Genomic DNA, 22,665 nt, shown 5'->3' on the forward strand with positions numbered 1-22,665 from the left:
ATGTGTGTGGGGGCCAGTTTATTTCCCTTTATTTTTCTTTCTAACCTGATCAATCATTTGTAAGTTATTACAGATGTTTTCAGTGTGATATTTCTTTATTAGGAAAAAGCTTGTAAAGAATTAAAGCATCAGCTTCAACAACAAACAGAAAGTGCACTGAAGGAGCAGAGTGAACTGAAAAAGTCACTGGAGAAGGAGAGAGAGGTACAGTGCTCTCTTACTGTAAACATGTGGAATATAATGGGCTTTTTTGTTAATTTTTCTTACCCTGATACAGAAATCAAGAGAATGCTTATTTCTGCAAAATAAAATGGCTTATGTGTTTATTTTAAAATTGTTACTTGTGTTCTAGTTATCACTAACAAAGTTTAAATTCATTTAAAATGTAAGGGCCTAGTAAAGAAATGGTTAGTTGATTCAGTTTTCTTTTTCTTAATTGTATAAGAGTTTTAATTAGATAAGGTTAAAGAACATTATAGTTGAAAAAATAATAGCATCTTAAACTTACTTCATTTGTTGCCCCAGTTTTCTCTTTATTTCTATGATAAACACTGACCAGAAACAGGTTGGGAAGGAAAAGATTTGGCTTACCCATCCCCAGGCACAGCCCATCATTGAGGGAGGTCAAGGCAGGGACTCAGGCGGAGTCCTTGGAGACAGGCTCTTTACTAGTTTACTCCCAAAGTTTGCTCACTTAGGTCTTGATACCCAGGACCACCTGGCCAGAGGGCAGCACCCACAGTGGGCTGGGCCCACCCATGTCAGTCATCAATCATGAAAATGCCCCCCAGACTTGCCCACAGGGCAGTTCCTCAACTGAAGCTCTTCTTCCAAGATTGCTCAAGCTTAGGTCAAATTGACAAAAACCAACACCACATAGACAGTGACAATATTAGTGACAAGAAGATATTTCTGGACTTCTACACAGTAACCAAATGGTTCATGTCACTAATCGCCTGTGAATAAATCATACTTGGAAGGTGGCTAAAGGTTCAATAATATCTTTGAAAGTACTGTGTTGCTTGTAGCAGATACTCAGAGAATGTGTTTTCAATGAATAAATGAGTCAAATAAGTTTCAATTTCTTTTAGACTTCTCAACAGTTGATGATAGAACTCAATTCAGTCAAGGGAGAAGTCACACAGGCTCAAAATACATTAAAGCAGAAGGAGAAAGAAGAGCAGCAGCTTCAGGGGAACATAAATCAGCTGAAGCAAGCAACTGAGCAAAAGAAAAAGCAAATGGAAGCTCTTCAAGGAGAGCTTAAAAACGTTACTTCACAAAAGGTACTGATGACACTGTTTACTTCTCATAGAGATATATGGGAGTTCACATAGCCTTAAAATGAGAGTTACAATGTAGATAAGTTTTACATATTTAAAATTATGTTAAATGTAAAGCTTATATTTGATACATGATTTAAGACTGAATGTTCATTGGAATTTATTATTTAAATTTTTACAATCATTTGTCTAATAATCATGAATCATAGAAGCAGTGCTTGCTATTGGGACAATTGCTTATGTCACATTTCTACGGTTAGAAAAATTAAAGAAATTACAGTAAATCATCCTTCCTATGGGAAAACAATGACAAAAATCATGGAGTGAAATGTATTTAAAAATTCAGTAATGTCAGATTTCCTACAGTATATTTGATATTTTATATTAAACCAGAATTTTTTCTTTCCAAGAATAAAGGGACAATTTATTGCTAATATGCTGGTTTTATTATTAAAGATGCTCTTCTCTTATCCAAAGTGAGCTAACAGAATAGCTGTGTTTAGTATAAACATCTGAGAAAACTGAGGTTTTCCCATTGTTAGTTCTTGCACGTGGCCTTCAGTGAAGGAGGAACAGCCCTTACGTCTGTAGAGTGACCTAGACAGTCGTGTCATTAGAGGCAGCTGCCAAACTACCAAAGCAAAGAGAAGCAAAATGAGAAACAATACACGAAGCTTTGTCTTTACCAGTTTTTGTTATGCTACATTACATAAAAATAATTTTCTAAATGCATAGGCCATGTTAGAAACATTTGTCTTTTGGTGCTTTCATATGTAATCAGAAATTGTAATATAATTGTCATGGTGTATTGTTTGTACATTTTTGCTAAGTCCTTCTCACTCTCCAACACGGCATGTCTGTGTATAGTGTACCTGACCGTACCTAGATCCCAGTTCTCCTCCTCCCCACTCACACCCTGCCTTCTGATAGGCTCTTATACTACTTAGCCTTTCCCTTTGTAATTTTTTTTATTTTTGAGATAATTACATCATCTATTCCCCTCATTTCCTCCCCCAAACCCTCCCATATATACCTCCTTGCTCATTATTCATTACATATCTCTGTATATGTAACAACATTAATGAAAGATGACATAATGTCCTTTTCTTTAAACGATCACTGAGTTTAATTAGGTTCCTAGCATGCATACACACATACATACATACATACATACATACATACATACATACATACATACATACATCCACATTTATTTATTCATAGGATGGATGTAGGGAATAATTCTATACTTGTGTACATTTTTTCCTTTTTCAGAAGTAACTTTTTTTCTCACACAATATCCTGACTATGGTTCCCCTGCCCTCTACTCCTCCCAGCTCCTCCCCACCTCCCCTCCATCTGGATCCATGTCTTTCTGTCTCTCATTAGAAAACGAACAGGCTTCTAAGGGATAATAATAAAATATAATAAGATAAAAACTTGTGTACAGTTTTTAGTGATCAAATTAGAGATATTAGCATTTCTGTTTTCTGTAAACATTTTTTCATATCAAGAATTCTAAAGTCCTTCTCATGTTCTAGTACTTTGTAAAAGATAGAGTAAATTACCACAACTCACAGTCCTCGGGGCTCATTCCTCCTAGGAAGTCATACTCAGTATCCTTCTCCGGTCTCTCGATTCTCCTAGTGGCCCTGTCTTCTAAGCCTGCCAGAACTGAAGAATATATTTATTGTAAAAGCCAAGCATGTTTTCCCATTACATAGATGTAGTTTAAATATGTCTTATTTTTATATCTCTCCTACATATTCTTGAAGATAAGTTGATTTTAGAATACTTTGAACTTAGTGAAATTTTCATTTTCTGTCTTGGTATTAATAAAGATGACTTATAAAAGTTCATAGAGTTACTCTTGAGTTTTCACAAGTAGAAATTACATATTCAGATGAGCATGGTAGTGGCCTCTTAATTTCTTTCATGTGAAAATTTCTCTTACTACGGCCTTAGAATGTCATTCAGGGAATCTGGCACTGTGTCTTATTGTGCATCATTGTTTGCTCCGAGAGCAGAGCACGAGTACTGCCTGGGAGAGTGAATGTCTCTCTTTTTCTTCGATTGCGTTTGCATTTTAAATAGTATGGACTTGTTAGTCAGAAACTTAAAATTGGTTGCTCTTTACTAAAATAGAATTTTGGGCCATAAAAGCAGGTTAGTAGGTTTCTCAGATGTGTAGTTGTATAATTTCGTTTTACACTTGGCTGGCTTCTTACTGCATTGTCTTGTAAATGCCTACTGGTGCTTTAGGCCCAGCTGGAGAGTAAACTGCAGCAGCAGGCGGCACAGGCAGCCCAGGAACTTGCTGTGGAGAAAGGAAAGCTGTCAGCACTGCAGAGCACCTATGACAAGTGCCAGGCCGACCTGCAACAGCTGCAGTCTGACCTCTATGGCAAAGAGTCTGAACTTCTAGCCACAAGGCAAGACCTTAAGGTAAGTGCACTGCGGGGTGGCATAAAGCCCTGGAAACAATCCCCTTGCCTAATATCTGTGAAGTGTCATAGTCTTCTATTAAATAACACCTTTAATGTTCCTTTTTAAAAATTAGATTGTTTTATGATAAAAATCATGATATATATGGTGAAATAATGTGGGCATATGTTATGGTATTAGCTTTTCTGAGGAGTTTGAAGCCTTCATTTGAGAGTACCTTTGGAGACTGGCTGGTTTTAAGTCAGTTGTGGGAAATGCAAGTGCTATTACTGTGGTCAAGCAAAGCTGACTTTGAGTGTTAGGTATTTGTCAGCTTCCTAACTTACAGGAATGCATAATGACTAAAATCAGGCCAACTAAATATAGCCTTAATGAATAATACTGTATGATCAAATAGTATATCGTGTTTATTAATGTGAAAGGAATAAATAAAATGGTTAGCAAATTTTATACAACACTGGCATATCCTTTCTCTAAAGGAAAGAGAATATTGTGTTCTTATACAGAGAACTAGCACCCTGCCTCTTTCCTTCATATCTTGTCTCTGTTTCTCTCTCTCTCTCTCTCTCTCTCTCTCTCTCTCTCTCTCTCTCTCTTATATCTCATATATATATATATATATATATATATATGCTATCTCCTTTCTTTAAGTGCACTACTGTAAAATTTTTTGTTGGTGAAATTTTGTATATATTTTGTATTTTATTCATGGGCTCCTGTGGGGAAGGATTTATGAGAAGAACCAGGCCAAGAAGCTAGTAGGGAGATCAATTAAGAATTTTCTCTCCTCCAGGGGATCTGCTGTCCTGCATGAATGGGATTCCCATTAACTCATGCAGGCACCTGTGCACATATAAATAAATAAAAATAAATTAACTAAAAATATCTTTCTCCACAAATTCTGGTAATTGGATGTGAGTTGGTTGTAACCAGGATAGAGCTAAGAGAATGGAAGGTGTAGAGGGCAGAGTTCCTAAGTTTATAGCAGGCCCAGGGGCGGGCAAGGGATCTGTCATAAGGTGACACAGAGACAGGAAACTGAGAGGCACAAAGGAGGGCAAAAGGAGGCAGGTTAACCAGGGGCTTGGGGTGGAGTGTGGAGCCAGGGTACTGGAGAGGTGGCTCAGTAGCTAAGAGTACTTACTGTTTTTCCAGAGGGCCTGAGTTGATTCCCAGCACCCACATGGCAGTTCACCACAGCTTGTATGTAACTTTAGTTCCACGGGATCTGTGTTCTATCTGACTTCTGTGGGTTCCACACACATTCGATGCTAAGACATACATATACATAGGTAAAACATACATACATATAAAAAATGAAAATAAATCTTTAAAGAAAGAAAAGTTAGAACTGGTCATTTGATTAGTGTTAAAATGCTTGTTTGTTTGTTTGTTTTACAACACATTGAGAGGCAGGGGAAGTTGTTTGTTTGTTTGCTTGTTTGACTACAAGCACATTGAAAGGCAGGGAAGTTGTTTGTTTGTTTGTTTGCCAGCACATTGAAAGGCAGGGAAGTTGTTTGCTTGTTTGTTTGACAGCACATTGAAAGGCAGGGAAGTTGTTTGCTTGTTTGACTACAGCACATTGAAAGGCAGGGAAGTTGTTTGCTTGTTTGACTACAGCACATTGAAAGGCAGGGAAGTTGCAGACGTTTGCATTTACCATAAAGGCAGTGAGGAGCCCTAGAGGACTTGCATGTGATCTGCACAAAAGAGAAAGTAGAAGGGCAGGCCTGGGGACAGGGCGGATGGAGCCTTTGCTGGGAAACTGCTATGGCAGGTGAGGCAGGCCCACTATACAGCAGAGCAGAACCATGATTGGAAGAGCTGTCTGGTTTACTTGAGGCCCTCCATCTTTTGCCACTATTCTCTGGATAACTATTTTTATCAACCGTTTTTTTCCCTTTGCTTCAGTGAGCTGTTCTCAAGTGTGAGCGATAAGGGAGAAGAGAAAGCATTCCACAACGTGACACTTAACGGTGTAAGGCTTTCTGTTGTAGCTGTCAGTGTATATCTTAGGCTGACAGTGTGTACTTGGACATTAGCAGGTTGACCAGACTGGCCTACTCTGTGCTGTTAGCCCCATCTGCTGGATCGTTTATGAAATAGTTTACTTACTGGTATTTCTATTGGCTGTAATCTGTGCTCTTATTTATCCAGAAAAATAGAAGTGGAATTCACTATTCAATTTAAATTCATAATATAAATTTATTTCTGAAGTGGAAGTGAAAATTGTAGGTTATGCATAATTAAACCTAAATCTTCTCATCCCAGAAGATTTTTAAGCCATTTTATCAGACATCAGAAAAAGTAAGAACTAATAAAAAGGTTTCATTTGGGGCTGGAGAAATGGCTCGGTGGTTGAGAGCACTGACTGCTCTTCCAGAGGTCCTGAGTTCAAATCCCAGCAACCACATGGTGGCTCACAGCCATCTGTAATGAGATCCGATGCCCTCTTCTGGTGTGTCTGAAGACAGCTACAGTGTACTTATAAATAATAAATAAATCTTAAAAAAAAAAAAAGGTTTCATTTGAAAAAAGTATGGGAAGACTTGTTTAATAAAAACAATTGGAACCACAAGGGACCACAGCAATGTTATAATCATGTCAAGACTGATAGTTGATCTACTCAGTGATTTACCTGGTGGCTAAGGTAAAGATAGGAAAAGAAATGAACCAGAGGATCATCCCCAGGTCAGCGATGCTGGGCAAGTGCGACGTGCACCACAGTTGTTTCTAGGAGCGTGTCAGTAGATGTTCAAACACAAGGCAGAGCATTGGCCCTTGGCATCATCATGAAGACTTCATGACAGTCTGACTTTAATCTTGACTTTAAAGAGCTAATTAATGGACTTTGAACATTTACATTTTTAGAGTCCATGCATTTAAAATCTTATAAACCAATGACACTTGGAGGTTTTTGTGGTTCTTACAGAGTTTCTACTGCTTTCTTGGTTTTAGCAAGCCTGTTGCACCAAAACCTCTATTACCCAATTATGGTTTTAGTAGATTTATACCGTAGGCTTTGAAACTAGTTTATTTCAGTGCTAAGATCAAACTGATAGTCTTATGCATGCCAGGCAAATACTCTATACTAACCTACACACCACCACCCCCAGCACAGTTAAATTCTATTCTTTTAAAAGTCACTTTTCCTTGTGACATATAGGCCAGCTGCCGTGTGCCTCACTTTACACAGGGTCTCACGTTGGTTTCTTGTGTATTTGGTGGTGAGCATTTACCCAGCTTCCCTGTCGTTTCCACTGCACATGCCACTCTTCCCTGATAAGGACCATCTTATGTAGGGTACTCAGTTAATACTGGCTGCCTGATTAATAGAAAACAAGTATGTGCTCCGTGCAATCCTTACGGCAGAGGTCCTTCTCTGAGTTGCATTACCTGGCTCCTTTCCAGGGGAAATGCTCCTTCAGTAAGAACCTGGGCCTCTCTTGGGCCTGCTGAGGAGTGTGGTATCTAGTTCTCCCTCCCTGCAGATCCTCGCACAAAGTAGCTGATGGTGGCAGTTCCCTTTCCTTAGGCCCATGTCCCCAAACGTAACCTACCAGGCACAAACGTAGCCCTTTCTTTGTCTATGATGGTAAGTGACCTCACTTGTATTAGCCATCTCCCTCATTGCTGTGACAAAGCATCTGACAAAAGCTGCCTTAATATGGAAGCGGTTGTTTGTTTGTTTGTTTGTTTGTTTGTTTTTGACTCACAATAAGAATACCATGTTCACCGTGACTGGAAGCTGTGACAACAGGTGCTCAAGGCAGCAACAGGTCCCATGGTATCTGCAGAGACAGACATGAGAGTCCTGCCCAGCCTCTCTTCTTTTCACTCAGTCCTCAGTCCAGGAGCCCAGACCATGGAATGAGGCTGCCCACATTTAGGGTGGGCCTCTCTGTCTGGATTAACCTAGTCTAGGAACTCTTTCACAGCACCCTCAAAGGCTGGCTTCCACGGTAATCCCAAGCACTAACATGGCAGTGTCCACTGCCACAGGAGGGACTTAGGGCCATCAGTAGCTATGTATTAACTCCGTCACTTGTACCTCTGAGACAGGTGGCAGAGGACCGGCCTGTAGCTGCTCAGAGTGCAGATACATAGAAGGCTAAATGTAATGACTGAGATCCCCAACTGTGGAATATCCCACAACAATTTCAGCCTTGTTTGTCAAGGCATTTTCCAGGTCAGGGGACATTGATCCTAGAAAGTGTATATGTGTGCCTATGTCGCCATCAACTGCATTTCTTTTTAAATTGTTTTCTTTCATTTCTCCATTGATCTTTTCCCAACCATATCTGTGTTCTCTAGATATATTTGATAGAGTTGTTACTTACCTGAGATTCCTTCCTATTATAATTACTCAATAAATGGTCTTAGATTATTTCTAGGGAACCTTCAGTGTTGTCTTTCCTCCCTGCCTCATCCCCTTTCCCCTCCCAGTCAACCATATCCTGATAAAAGGTCTCTCTAAGAAGCTTTGGGCTGACTTGCTATGTGCTATGTTGACCAGGCTGACAGCCGACTCACAGAGCCACAGGCCTCTGGCTCAAGAGCGGGGATTAAAGGTGTATGCCACCAGGCCCAGCGCCTTTAGCGTCTCAAGATCCTAATCGTGCTGAAGGTCCTAGTGCCTAGTATCTTTTTCTGACTATTTCTACATTTATCTAAGCTCGTGTACATAAACATTCATCCCAGTGTTTAACCTGCCTACAGCATTTACTGCTTTGATCTACTGTTTAAAGTTTGTAGCCTGAAGGCATTGCGCTCTACCAGATAGCTCAGCTGTGGAGTAGGTCACCATGTAGGCTTGTATAATTACCCACTTCACTCTTCAGGGACAGATCTTCTAACAAAGATGTCCAGAGCGTGTCTCAGCATTGACATGTGATCATCAGCTATATGCTATTGTGCTTTTATTGACCGTTATGTTTATTGAAATTTACTAATCATAATAATTTGAGGAAATATTTTTTTGTAAGTGTGTAGAAGAGAAGCTTGCTCTGGCACAAGAAGACCTGATTTCAAACAGAAATCAAATTGGAAACCAAAATAAATCAATTCAAGAACTGCAGGCTGCCAAAGCTGCTTTGGAGCAGGACTTAGCAAAGAAGGAGGAGGTGCTCAAGGAGCAGAGTAAAGCACTGCAGGATGCGCAGAGAGAAAAGGTACCTCCTTCCTTACTCACCTCAGACTCTAGACTGAGACCTAACGACTCAGCAGCTCCCCAAGTACCTGAGAACGTGCGAGGCTGTGCTGTCCGTCCTTGGAGGTCCTGGGTCTCAGCACTGCTTCCTTAGGGTGTCTCTCCAGTTTTCTTGCTGCTTTTTTATAAGCATGCTTGTCACACCATAGAAGTTTCTGTTATATTCCAAACTGGAATTCCCTTTAATTATAAAAATTGTCTTTAGGAGTGGGGATTGTGAAGCTGGAGGGGAGGAGATTCACGATTTATGACTCAAATTTAGACAGTTTGACATATGATATTTAATTGTGCTTAACTGCAAGACTTTAGCTCAGACACATCTTGTTTTAGTGTCAGCTCTATCCCTAGTAGATGAAATTTTATTTATAATAAAATACGAATTTTAAAATTTTTAATTTTTAAATTTTTATATAATTATTTATTTATAAACTATAAATTGAAAAGCTGACTCAAAATATAGAACCTTATATAAAAGCAGTAATAGTATAGAAGTTATAAAATGAATAGTATTGCTATATTTCATAGTAGCCTCACTCTCCTAGGTACTGTTCACTTTATAGTATTTACTGAAACTACTTAATCTCAATGTTGACATTACCAAGGTAAATAGGAAGGGAGGATGCATAAACAGCCCTAGTTATCCTCAGTAGAAAGGTGCAAGCAGAGTCATAAACACAAACATTTTAGCACACTAACTTTCAAGAAAGTGAATGGTTTATATTTATTTATAATTTCTTTACAGTCAGTGAAGGAAAAAGAACTAGTAACTGAAAAGTCTAAATTGGCAGAGATGGAGGAAATTAAATGTAGACAAGAAAAAGAAATCGCTAAACTCAAAGAAGAACTCAAGTCCCACAAACAAGAAAGCATAAAGGTAGGTTAATATAATATCTTTTCCTCTCATCTGTTGTACTTTAGTCCCTTACACTTATGAGTATTAAATAAGAGATTGAGAAAGACCCCACTATGTGCTAGGCAAGTTATTTTACTGTTTTTGACAAATACCATGGCCAGAGTGCTCTTTATTGCATGCTATCTGTGTCCATATTGTAACCTACTTTTGTTCTCTTATTACTGAGTAAAGCAAGCAGCTGCAGGGTAAGTTGAGCTTGGCATGGTGAAGTGGGATACTTGTTTAGAACATTCTGTTAAGGAACAATCATTTACAAGCACGGAAGACTTCAGATTTAATCCTGTGCGTTAGCTCTTTATCCCTTAGAAACATAGACAGGGTGTTGGTTATGGAAGCTCTCTGCCATATGCTTTGTGAAGTGCTGTGCAGTTTCATGAGAAAGCTCAAGTGCTGTCTCTGGGGCTCCCCTGATGGCCTTTCTATCTGTGGGCATTACCATTTACCTCAGTTTGTCTCAGGTTCTCTGTTCTTCCAGTCCGTGTATGACTCCTAAGTCATATATACTCAAACATAATACTGTGTTGGAAGACTGAATGATTACCCTGTAAACACGTGTTAAGTGAGCAAACCGGAAGAAAGGTATAGGGTTGGGCTTTGGATGATGTAGTTAAAACATGAGCATGGAGAGTATCACCTAAGAGAAATTATTACTGAGTAGGAAGTAAATATCTTGCATGTTAAATAAGTGGTTTGAAATATTGAACTTAAAGACTCCCTTATATGTGGCGGTATGAAAACTTATATGAATTTCAACTGTCATTTGACATATTGATTAAAGGTTGTCTTAGTGTGCTTTCTGTCTATCACATGCTGTGATAAAACACCATGAGCAAAAGCAAGCTGGAGAGGAAAGGGTTTGTTTCATTTTGTAATTCTCAGGTCATATTCTATCACTGAGGAAAGTCAAGGCAGGAACTTGAGGCAGGAACCTGGCAGCCTGAAGCAGAAGCTGTGGAGAAGTGCTGTGTAGTGGCTTGTTCAGCTTGCTTTCTTACAACACCCAGGACCACAAGACCCGGGGTAGCAGCACAGTCAGCTGGGCACACCCATATCAATCAAGAAGACACCTCTCAGGTTTCCCACAGGCCACCTGGTGACAGCATTTCTCCATTGAGATTCCTTCTCCCTTGTGTCAAGCTAACAGAAAAGTAGCCTGTACATAGGGTTGATTTCTTTCTGGCTTTTTTTCAACAGGAAGTAACAAATCTCAAGGATGCCAAACAACTTTTGATTCAACAGAAATTAGAACTCCAAGGCAAAGTGGACTCACTGAAGGCAGCTCTTGAGCAGGAGAAGGAGCGTCAGCAGCTAATGCGGGAGCAGATGAGGAAGGAAGAAGAGAAGCGGAAGGAAGAATTTTCTGAGAAGGAAGCAAAACTGGTCAGTGAATTAACTTAATAGCAGGAAATGAGCCTTAAAGTAGAGGTTAGAATCACTCCAGTAAGATTTTTCTACCTAGAGACTGTGAGTGAAGTGGGTAAAAACTGGCAACAGAAACTTTGGGTTGGAATTACAGTGACCGAAGCTTGCTTTTCCTTCCCTGCATTGTGTTTCCTTATAGGAAACATCTGGCTTTCCTTTGTTGAACTGACTCCGATCTTACCAGATTGCTTTGTAGAATGCTCTAGTTGACCAAGAGGAGGGAGGTGCACTGAGGCAGGAGAACCTCGCTTTGTCGACAGGACATCTTCTTTCTCATACCATGGACATCTGCCCTGGTCCTGGCACAAGTTGTGTCACTTTTATCTCTGTCTGCTGAGAGCCTCGCAGACCCTCATTTCTGCATCATGACTTTTGAGCAAGCCTATTTAAATTACATATTTGGTTTACAGAATTAGGATTTTAGTGTTATGACAAAAAAATGTTCTCCTGTCTCCTTTCCAGGAGAAGCAATATGATTGATATGTTTGGCATTTTAATTTCAATGAGTAGAAATATTATTTTGTACTACTTATTCAATAGCTTCCCCTTTCCTATTTTTTCCTCAGCATTCTGAAATAAAAGAAAAGGAAGCAGGAGTGAAGAAACATGAAGAAAATGAGGCTAAGCTTACCATGCAGGTCACAACATTAAATGAAAACTTGGGCACTGTGAAGAAGGAGTGGCAGTCTAGTCAACGGAGAGTTAGTGAGCTTGAGAAGCAGACGGATGACTTACGGGGTGAAATCGCTGTCTTAGAAGCAACTGTTCAGAATAATCAGGATGAAAGAAGAGCACTGCTAGAGAGGTGACTGATGTCTGATGAAATTAGTACTTGCAAGGCGTGGTGGTGGTGGTGGTGGTGGTGGTGGTGGTGGTGGTGGTGGTGGTGGTGGTGGTGGTGGAGATGGTGGTGGAGATGGTGGTGGAGATGGTGGTGGAGATGGTGGTGGAGATGGTGGTGGTGGTGGTGGTGGTGGTGGTGGTGGTGGTGGTGGAGATGGTGGTGGAGATGGTGGTGGAGATGGTGGTGGTGGTGGTGGTGGTGGTGCGGGCACGTCTTTAATTTCAGCCCTCAGGAAGCAGAGGTGGGTGGATCTCTTCAGTTCAAGGCCGCCCTAGTAAACAGAGTGAGTTCCAGGACAGTTAGGGCTACACAGAGAATCCCTGCCTGGCAAAAAGCCAAAAAATAATAAAAAAAATTAGTTTGTATCTATTATAAATAATAGAAATATTGTCCACCTTTTCCTACTAGACCAAATGTTGACGAAAGTGTGTAACCCTTGTAGGTATGTAAGCAACCATGTAAAAATTCAGACTTTAAAAGAAAATAAATAGCTGAATTTAATGTATTATGTATAAAATTACCAAAGTATTCCATTAGTTCTCTTCCGGAAAGGTCTTTAATGATTTTTTTTTAATTTATTTAATACTTAATAATAATTCTTTGGTTTCCGGGCAAACATCCCCCTCCCCCTCCTCTTCCTGATGGGTGTTCCCCTTCCCACCCTCCCCCCATTGCTGCCCTCCCCCCAACAATCACGTTCACTGGGGGTTCAGTCTTAGCAGGACCCAGGGCTTCCCCTTCCACTGGTGCTCTTACTAGGATATTCATTGCTACCTATGAGGTCAGAGTCCAGGGTCAGTCCATGTATAGTCTTTAGGTAGTGGCTTAGTCCCTGGAAGCTCTGGTTGCTTGGCATTGTTGTACATATGGGGTCTCGAGCCCCTTCAAGCTCTTCCAGTTCTTTCTCTGATTCCTTCAACGGGGGTCCTATTCTCAGTTCAGTGGTTTGCTGCTGGCATTCGACTCTGTATTTGCTGTATTCTGGCTGTGTCTCTCAGGAGCGATCTACATCCGGCTCCTGTCAGCCTGCACTTCTTTGCTTCATCCATCTTGTCTAATTGGGTGGCTGTATATGTATGGGCCACATGTGGGGCAGGCTCTGAATGGGTGTTCCTTCAGTCTCCGTTTTAATCTTTGCCTCTCTCTTCCCTGCCAAGGGTATTCTTGTTCCCCTTTTAGAGAAGGAGTGAAGCATTCACTTTTTGATCATCCGTCTCGAGTTTCATTTGTTCTAGGCATCTAGGGTAATTCAAGCATTTGGGCTAATAGCCACTTATCAGTGAGTGCATACCATGTATGTCTTTCTGTGATTGGGTTAGCTCACTCAGGATGATATTTTCCAGTTCCAACCATTTGCCTACGAATTTCATAAAGCCGTTGTTTTTGATAGCTGAGTAATATTCCATTGTGTAGATGTACCACATTTTCTGTATCCATTCCTCTGTTGAAGGGCATCTGGGTTCTTTCCAGCTTCTGGCTATTATAAATAAGGCTGCGATGAACATAGTGGAGCATGTGTCTTTTTTATATGTTGGGGCATCTTTTGGGTATATGCCCAAGAGAGGTATAGCTGGATCCTCAGGTAGTTCAATGTTCAATTTTCTGAGGAACCTCCAGACTGATTTCCAGAATGGTTTTACCAGTCTGCAATCCCACCAACAATGGAGGAGTGTTCCTCTTTCTCCACATCCTCGCCAGCATTTGCTGTCACCTGAGTTTTTGATCTTAGCCATTCTCACTGGTGTGAGGTGAAATCTCAGGGTTGTTTTGATTTGCATTTCCCTTATGACTAAAGATGTTGAACATTTCTTTAGGTGTTTCTCAGCCATTCGGCATTCCTCAGCTGTGAATTCTTTGTTTAGCTCTGAGCCCCATTTTTTAATAGGGTTATTTGTCTCCCTGCGGTCTAACTTCTTGAGTTCTTTGTATATTTTGGATATAAGGCCTCTATCTGTTGTAGGATTGGTAAAGATCTTTTCCCAATCTGTTGGTTGCCGTTTTGTCCTAACCACCGTGTCCTTTGCCTTACAGAAGCTTTGCAGTTTTATGAGATCCCATTTGTCGATTCTTGATCTTAGAGCATAAGCCATTGGTGTTTTGTTCAGGAAATTTTTTCCAGTGCCCATGTGTTCCAGATGCTTCCCTAGTTTTTCTTCTATTAGTTTGAGTGTATCAGGTTTGATGTGGAGGTCCTTGATCCACTTGGACTTAAGCTTTGTACAGGGTGATAAGCATGGATCAATCTGCATTCTTCTACATGTTGCCCTCCAGTTGAACCAGCACCATTTGCTGAAAATGCTATCTTTTTTCCATTGGATGGTTTTGGCTCCTTTGTCAAAAATCAAGTGACCATAGGTGTGTGGGTTCATTTCTGGGTCTTCAATTCTATTCCACTGGTCTATCTGTCCGTCTCTGTACCAATACCATGCAGTTTTTATCACTATTGCTCTGTAATACTGCTTGAGTTCAGGGATAGTGATTCCCCCTGAAGTCCTTTTATTGTTGAGGATAGTTTTAGCTATCCTGGGTTTTTTGTTATTCCAGATGAATTTGCGAATTGTTCTGTCTAACTCTTTGAAGAATTGGATTGGTATTTTGATGGGGATTGAATTGAATCTGTAGATCGCTTTTGGTAAAATGGCCATTTTTACTATATTAATCCTGCCAATCCATGAGCATGGGAGATCTTTCCATCTTCTGAGGTCTTCTTCAATTTCTTTCCTCAGTGTCTTGAAGTTCTTATTGTAGAGATCTTTTACTTGCTTTGTTAAAGTCACACCGAGGTACTTTATATTATTTGGGTCTATTATGAAGGGTGTCGTTTCCCTAATTTCTTTCTCGGCTTGTTTCTCTTTTGTGTAGAGGAAGGCTACTGATTTATTTGAGTTAATTTTATACCCAGCCACTTTGCTGAAGTTGTTTATCAGCTTTAGTAGTTCTCTGGTGGAACTTTTGGGATCACTTAAATAAACTATCATATCATCTGCAAATAGTGATATTTTGACCTCTTCTTTTCCGATCTGTATCCCCTTGACCTCCTTTTTTTTTTTTTTTTTTTTTTTTTTTTTATTAACTTGAGTATTTCTTATATACATTTCGAGTGTTATTCCCTTTCCCGGTTTCCGGGCAAACATCCCCCTCCCCCCTCCCCTTCCTTATGGGTGTTCCCCTCCCAACCCTCCCACCATTGCCGCCCTCCCCCCATAGACTAGTTCACTGGGGGTTCAGTCTTAGCAGGACCCAGGGCTTCCCCTTCCACTGGTGCTCTTACTAGGATATTCATTGCTACCTATGGGGTCAGAGTCCAGGGTCAGTCCATGTATAGTCTTTAGGTAGTGGCTTAGTCCCTGGAAGCTCTGGTTGCTTGGCATTGTTGTACTTTTGGGGTCTCGAGCCCCTTCAAGCTCTTCCAGTTCTTTCTCTGATTCCTTCAATAGGGGACCTATTCTCAGTTCAGTGGTTTGCTGCTGGCATTCGCCTCTGTATTTGCTGTATTCTGGCTGTGTCTCTCAGGAGCGATCTACATCCGGCTCCTGTCGGTCTGCACTTCTTTGCTTCATCCATCTAGTCCAATTGGGTGGCTGTATATGTATGGGCCAAATGTGGGACAGGCTCTGAATGGGTGTTCCTTCAGTCTCTGTTTTAATCTTTGCCTCTCCCTTCCCTGCCAAGGGTATTCTTTTTCCTCATTTAAAGAAGGAGTGAAGCATTCACATTTTGATCATCCGTCTTGAGTTTCGTTTGTTCTAGGGATCTAGGGTAATTCAAGCATTTGGGCTAATAGCCACTTATCAATGAGTGCATACCATGTATGTCTTTCTGTGATTGGGTTAGTTCACTCAGGATGATATTTTCCAGTTCCAACCATTTGCCTACGAATTTCATAAACTCGTTGTTTTTGATAGCTGAGTAGTATTCCATTGTGTAGATGTACCACATTTTCTGTATCCATTCCTCTGTTGAAGGGCATCTGGGTTCTTTCCATTTTCTGGCTATTATAAATAAGGCTGCGATGAACATAGTGGAGCACGTGTCTCTTTTATATGTTGAGGCATCTTTTGGGTATATGCCCAAGAGAGGTATAGCTGGATCCTCAGGCAGTTCAATGTCCAATTTTCTGAGGAACCTCCAGACTGATTTCCAGAATGGTTTTACCAGTCTGCAATCCCACCAACAATGGAGGAGTGTTCCTCTTTCTCCACAACCTCGCCAGCATCTGCTGTCACCTGAGTTTTTGATCTTAGCCAATCGCACTGGTGTGAGGTGAAATCTCAGGGTTGTTTTGATTTGCATTTCCCTTATGACTAAAGATGTTGAACATTTCTTTAGGTGTTTCTCAGCCCTTCGGCATTCCTCAGCTGTGAATTCTTTGTTTAGCTCTGAACCCCATTTTTTAATAGGGTTATTTGTTTCCCTGCGGTCTAACTTCTTGAGTTCTTTGTATATTTTGGATATAAGGCCTCTATCTGTTGTAGGGTTGGTAAAGATCTTTTCCCAATCTGTTGGTTGCCGTTTTGTCCTAACCACAGTGTCCTTTGCCTTACAGAAGCTTTGCAGTTTTATGAGATCCCATTTGTCAATTCTTGATCTTAGAGCATAAGCCATTGGTGTTTTGTTCAGGAAATTTTTTCCAGTGCCCATGTGTTCCAGATGCTTCCCTAGTTTTTCTTCTATTAGTTTGAGTGTGTCTGGTTTGATGTGGAGGTCCTTGATCCACTTCGACCTAAGCTTTGTACAGGGTGATAAGCAGGGATCGATCTGCATTCTTCTACATGTTGCCCTCCAGTTGAACCAGCACCATTTGCTGAAAATGCTATCTTTTTTCCATTGGATGGTTTTGGCTCCTTTGTCAAAAATCAAGTGACCATAGGTGTGTGGGTTCATTTCTGGGTCTTCAATTCTATTCCATTGGTCTATCTGTCTGTCTCTGTACCAATACCATGCAGTTTTTATCACTATTGCTCTGTAATACTGCTTGAGTTCAGGGATAGTGATTCCCCCTGAAGTCCTTTTATTGTTGAGGATAGCTTTAGCTATCCTGGGTTTTTTGTTATTCCAGATGAATTTGCAAATTGTTCTGTCTAACTCTTTGAAGAATTGGATTGGTATTTTGATGGGGATTGCATTGAATCTGTAGATTGCTTTTGGTAAAATGGCCATTTTTACTATATTAATCCTGCCAATCCATGAGCATGGGAGATCTTTCCATCTTCTGAGGTCTTCTTCAATTTCTTTCTTCAGTGACTTGAAGTTCTTATTGTACAGATCTTTTACTTGCTTGGTTAAAGTCACACCGAGGTACTTTATATTATTTGGGTCTATTATGAAGGGTGTCGTTTCCCTAATTTCTTTCTCGGCTTGTTTCTCTTTTGTATAGAGGAAGGCAACTGATTTATTTGAGTTAATTTTATACCCAGCCACTTTGCTGAAGTTGTTTATCAGCTTTAGTAGTTCTCTGGTGGAACTTTTGGGATCACTTAAATATACTATCATATCATCTGCAAATAGTGATATTTTGACCTCTTCTTTTCCGATCTGTATCCCTTTGATCTCCTTTTGTTGTCTGATTGCTCTGGCTAGAACTTCAAGAACTATATTGAATAAGTAGGGAGAGAGTGGGCAGCCTTGTCTAGTCCCTGATTTTAGTGGGATTGCTTCAAGTTTCTCTCCATTTAGTTTAATGTTAGCAACTGGTTTGCTGTATATGGCTTTTACTATGTTTAGGTATGGGCCTTGAATTCCTATTCTTTCCAGGACTTTTATCATGAAGGGGTGTTGAATTTTGTCAAATGCTTTCTCAGCATCTAATGAAATGATCATGTGGTTCTGTTCTTTCAGTTTGTTTATATAATGGATCACGTTGATGGTTTTCCGTATATTAAACCATCCCTGCATGCCTGGGATGAAGCCTACTTGATCATGGTGGATGATTGTTTTGATGTGCTCTTGAATTCGGTTTGCCAGAATTTTATTGAGTATTTTTGCGTCGATATTCATAAGGGAAATTGGTCTGAAGTTCTCTTTCTTTGTTGGGTCTTTGTGTGGTTTAGGTATAAGAGTAATTGTGGCTTCATAGAAGGAATTCGGGAGTGATCCATCTGTTTCAATTTTGTGGAATAGTTTGGATAATATTGGTATGAGGTCTTCTATGGAGGTCTGATAGAATTCTGCACTAAACCCGTCTGGACCTGGTCTCTTTGGTTGGGAGACCTTTAATGACTGCTTCTATTTCCTTAGGAGTTATGGGGTTGTTTAACTGGTTTATCTGTTCCTGATTTAACTTCGGTACCTGGTATTTGTCTAGGAAATTGTCCATTTCCTGTAGATTTTCAAGTTTTGTTGAATATAGGCTTTTATAGGAAGATCTGATGATTTTTTGAATTTCCTCTGAATCTGTAGTTATGTCTCCCTTTTCATTTCTGATTTTGTTAATTTGGACACACTCTCTGGGTCCTCTCGTTAGTCTGGCTAAGGGTTTATCTATCTTGTTGATTTTCTCAAAGAACCAACTTTTGGTTCTGTTGATTCTTTCTATGGTCCTTTTTGTTTCTACTTGGTTGATTTCAGCTCTGAGTTTGATTATTTCCTGCCTTCTACTCCTCCTGGGTGTATTTGCTTCTTTTTGCTCTAGAGCTTTTAGGTGTGCTGTCAAGCTGCTGACATATGCTCTTTCCTGTTTCTTTCTGCAGGCACTCAGCGCTATGAGTTTTCCTCTTAGCACAGCTTTCATTGTGTCCCATAAGTTTGGGTATGTTGTACCTTCATTTTCATTAAATTCTAAAAAGTTTTTCATTTCTTTCTTTATTTCTTCCTTGACTAGGTTATCATTGAGTAGAGCATTGTTCAATTTCCACGTATATGTGGGCATTCTTCCCTTGTTGTTATTGAAGACCAGTTTTAGGCCGTGGTGGTCTGATAGCACGCATGGGATTATTTCTATCTTTCTGTACCTGTTGAGGCCCGTTTTTTGACCAACTATATGGTCAATTTTGGAGAAAGTACCATGAGGAGCTGAGAAGAAGGTATATCCTTTTGCTTTAGGGTAGAATGTTCTATAAATATCTGTTAAGTCCATTTGGCTCATGACTTCTCTTAGTCTGTCTACGTCTCTGTGTAATTTCTGTTTCCATGGTCTGTCCATTGATGAGAGTGGGGTGTTGAAATCTCCCACTATTATTGTGTGAGGTGCAATGTGTGTTTTCAGCTTTAGTAAGGTTTCTTTTACGTATGTAGGTGCCCTTGTATTTGGGGCATAGATATTTAGGATTGAGAGTTCATCTTGGTGGATTTTTCCTTTGATGAATATGAAGTGTCCTTCCTTATCTTTTTTGATGACTTTTAATTGAAAATTGATTTTATTTGATATTAGAATGGCTACTCCAGCTTGCTTCTTCCCACCATTTGCTTGGAAAGTTGTTTTCCAGCCTTTCACTCTGAGGTAGTGTCTGTCTTTGTCTCTGAGGTGTGTTTCCTGTAGGCAGCAGAATGCAGGGTCCTCGTTGTGTATCCAGTTTGTTAATCTATGTCTTTTTATTGGGGAGTTGAGGCCATTGATGTTGAGAGATATTAAGGAATAGTGATTATTGCTTCCTGTTATATTCATATTTGGATGTGAGGTTATGTTTGTGTGCTTTTCTTTGTTTTGTTGCCAAGACAATTAGTTTCTTGCTTCTTCTAGGGTATAGCTTGCCTCCTTATGTTGGGCTTTACCCTTTATTATCCTTTGTAGTGCTGGATTTGTAGAAAGATATTGTGTAAATTTGGTTTTGTCATGGAATATCTTGGTTTGTCCATCTATGTTAATTGAGAGTTTTGCAGGATACAGTAACCTGGGCTGGCATTTGTGTTCTCTTAGTGTCTGTATGACATCTGTCCAGGATCTTCTGGCCTTCATAGTTTCTGGCGAAAAGTCTGTTGTGATTCTGATAGGTCTGCCTTTATATGTTACTTGACCTTTTTCCCTTATTGCTTTTAATATTCTTTCTTTATTTTGTGCGTTTGGTGTTTTGACTGTTATGTGACGGGAGGTGTTTCTTTTCTGGTCCAATCTATTTGGAGTTCTGTAAGCTTCTTGTATGCCTATGGGTATCTCTTTTTTTAGGTTAGGGAAGTTTTCTTCTATGATTTTGTTGAAGATATTTACTGGTCCTTTGAGCTGGGAGTCTTCACTCTCTTCTATACCTATTATCCTTAGTTTTGATCTTCTCATTGAGTCCTGGATTTCCTGTATGTTTTGGACCAGTAGCTTTTTCTGCTTTACATTATCTTTGACAGTTGAGTCAATGATTTCTATGGAATCTTCTGCTCCTGAGATTCTCTCTTCCATCTCTTGTATTCTGTTGATGAAGCTTGTATCTACAGCTCCCTGTCTCTTCTTTTGATTTTCTATATCCAGGGTTGTTTCCATGTGTTCTTTCTTGATTGCTTCTATTTCCATTTTTAATTCCTTCAACTGTTTGATTGTGTTTTCCTGGAATTCTTTCAGGGATTTTTGTGTCTCCTCTCTGTGGGTTTCTACTTGTTTATTTATGTTTTCCTGGAATTCTTTCAGGCATTTTTGCGATCCCTCTCTGTAGGCTTCTACTTGTTCTCTAAGGGAGTTCTTCACGTCTTTCTTGAAGTCCTCCAGCATCATGATCAAATATGATTTTGAAACTAGATCTTGCTTTTCTGGTGTGTGTGGATATTCCATGTTTATTTTCGTGGGAGAATTGGGCTCCGATGATGCCATGTAGTCTTGGTTTCTGTTGCTTGGGTTCCTGCGCTTGCCTCTCGCCATCAGATTATGTCTAGTGTTACTTTGTTGTGCTATTTCTGACAGTGGCTAGACTGTCCTATAAGCCTGTGTGTCAGGAGTGCTGTAGACCTGTGTTCCTGTTTTCTTTCAGCCAGTTGTGGGGACAGTGTTCTGCTTTCGGGCGTGTAGTTTTTCCTCTCTACAGTCTTCAGCTGTTCCTGTGGGCCTGTGTCTTGAGTTCACCAGGCAGGTCACTTGCAGCAGAAAAGTTGGTCTTACCTGTGGTCCTGAAGCTCAAGTTTGCTCGAGGGGTGCTGCCCACGAGCTCTCTGCGGCGGCAGCAACCAGGAAGATATGCGCCGTCCTTTCTGGGAGTCTCCGTGCACCAGGGTTCTAGATGGCGTTTGGTGTTTTCCTCTGGCATCTGAGATGTGTGTGCAGAGTGCAGTCTCTTCTGGTTTCCCAGGCGTGTCTACCTCTCTGAAGGTTTAGCTCTCCCTCCCACGGGATTTGGGTGCAGAGAACTGTTTATCCGGTCTGTTTCCTTCAGGTTCCGGCGGTGTCTTAGGCACAGGGGTCCTGCCGTTCCTGGGCCCTCCCCTACGGGAACCCAGAGGCCTTATACAGTTTCCTCTTGGGCCAGGGATGTGGGCAGGGGTGGGCAGTGTTGGTGGTCTCCTCCGCTCTGCAGCCTCGGGAGTGCCCACCTGACGAGGCGGTGAGGTCTCTCTCCCACGGGGTTTGGGAGCAGATAGCTGCTGCGGGCCGGGATTCGCGGGTGTGGGACTTCCGGTAAACACAGGAAGTGCCCGGTCCTAGAGGAATTTTGCCTCTGTGTGTCCTGAGTTCAGCAGGCAGGTTTCTTGCAGCGGAAAAGTTGGTCTTACCCGTGGTTCCGAGGCTCAAGTTTGCTCGTGGGGTACTGCCTAAGTCCTCTCTGCGGCGGCAGCAACTGGGAAGATCTGCGCCGCTCTTTCAGGGAGCCTCGGTGCACCAGGGTTCCAGATGGCGTTTGGTGTTTTCCTCTGGCGTCTGGATGTGTGCAGAGTGCAGTCTATTCTGGTTTCCCAGGCGTGTCTGCCTCTCTGTAGGTTTAGCTCTCCCTCCCACGGGATTTGGGTGCAGAGACTGTTTATCCTGTCTGTTTCCTTCAGGTTCCGGCGGTGTCTCAGGCGCAGGGGTCCTGCTGCTCCTGGGCCCTCCCCTACGGGAACCCAGAGGCCTTATACTGTTTCCTCTTGGGCCAGGGATGTGGGCAGGGGTGGGCAGTGTTGGTGGTCTCCTCCGCTCTGCAGCCTCGGGAATGCCCACCTGACCAGGCAGTGAGGTCTCTCTCCCTCGGGGTTTGGGAGCAGAGAGCTGCTGAGGGCCGGGATCCACGAGTGTGGGACTTCTGGTAAACACAGGAAGTGCTTTTAATGATTTCTTAAATATTAACTTTGGCTTTGCAATCTATTCTGTAAGATGTCTTAAAGGAGAAGGTGAAATAGAAAAGCTTCAGACCAAAGTCCTAGAGTTGCAAAGAAAGCTGGATAACACAACTGCAGCTGTGCAGGAGCTGGGCAGAGAAAACCAGTCCCTACAGGTAAGGTGCCTGGTGATTCAGATACTTTCTTACCCTCCAGTTTCTCTCTCCCTGTGAGCACCACTCCCTCAGTCTCCTTATCTCCTTTGTTAATGTTTCTGACAAGCTGGCTTGTAGTGCAGCTGTTTCTGTTCTTTAGATCTGTGAAGCTTCCTAGATGATTCATTAGATCCTTGTATTTTGCATAGTTGAGAATTACATATTTTTGAACTCATGTTTTTAGA

At 41.1% G+C, this 22,665-nt stretch overlaps 1 protein-coding gene across 8 annotated transcripts in view; it reads left to right on the top strand.

Annotated features, from left to right (window-relative positions):
• The window catches only part of Eea1 (early endosome antigen 1), a 167,528-nt gene that overhangs the window by 139,585 nt on the left and 5,278 nt on the right, over positions 1–22,665 (top strand). For all 8 annotated transcript variants that reach the window (XM_039080107.2, XM_039080106.2, XM_063263461.1 and 5 more), the window contains 8 exons: positions 103–204; positions 1,092–1,286; positions 3,546–3,728; positions 8,717–8,902; positions 9,683–9,814; positions 11,048–11,233; positions 11,842–12,080; positions 22,321–22,441. In XM_039080107.2, the coding sequence (XP_038936035.1) occupies positions 103–204; positions 1,092–1,286; positions 3,546–3,728; positions 8,717–8,902; positions 9,683–9,814; positions 11,048–11,233; positions 11,842–12,080; positions 22,321–22,441 (1,344 nt within the window). The remainder of the gene's footprint in view (positions 1–102; positions 205–1,091; positions 1,287–3,545; positions 3,729–8,716; positions 8,903–9,682; positions 9,815–11,047; positions 11,234–11,841; positions 12,081–22,320; positions 22,442–22,665) is intronic.

Source organism: Rattus norvegicus, chromosome 7 (assembly GCF_036323735.1).
Source record: "Rattus norvegicus strain BN/NHsdMcwi chromosome 7, GRCr8, whole genome shotgun sequence".
NCBI classification, from domain to species: Eukaryota; Metazoa; Chordata; class Mammalia; order Rodentia; family Muridae; genus Rattus; species Rattus norvegicus.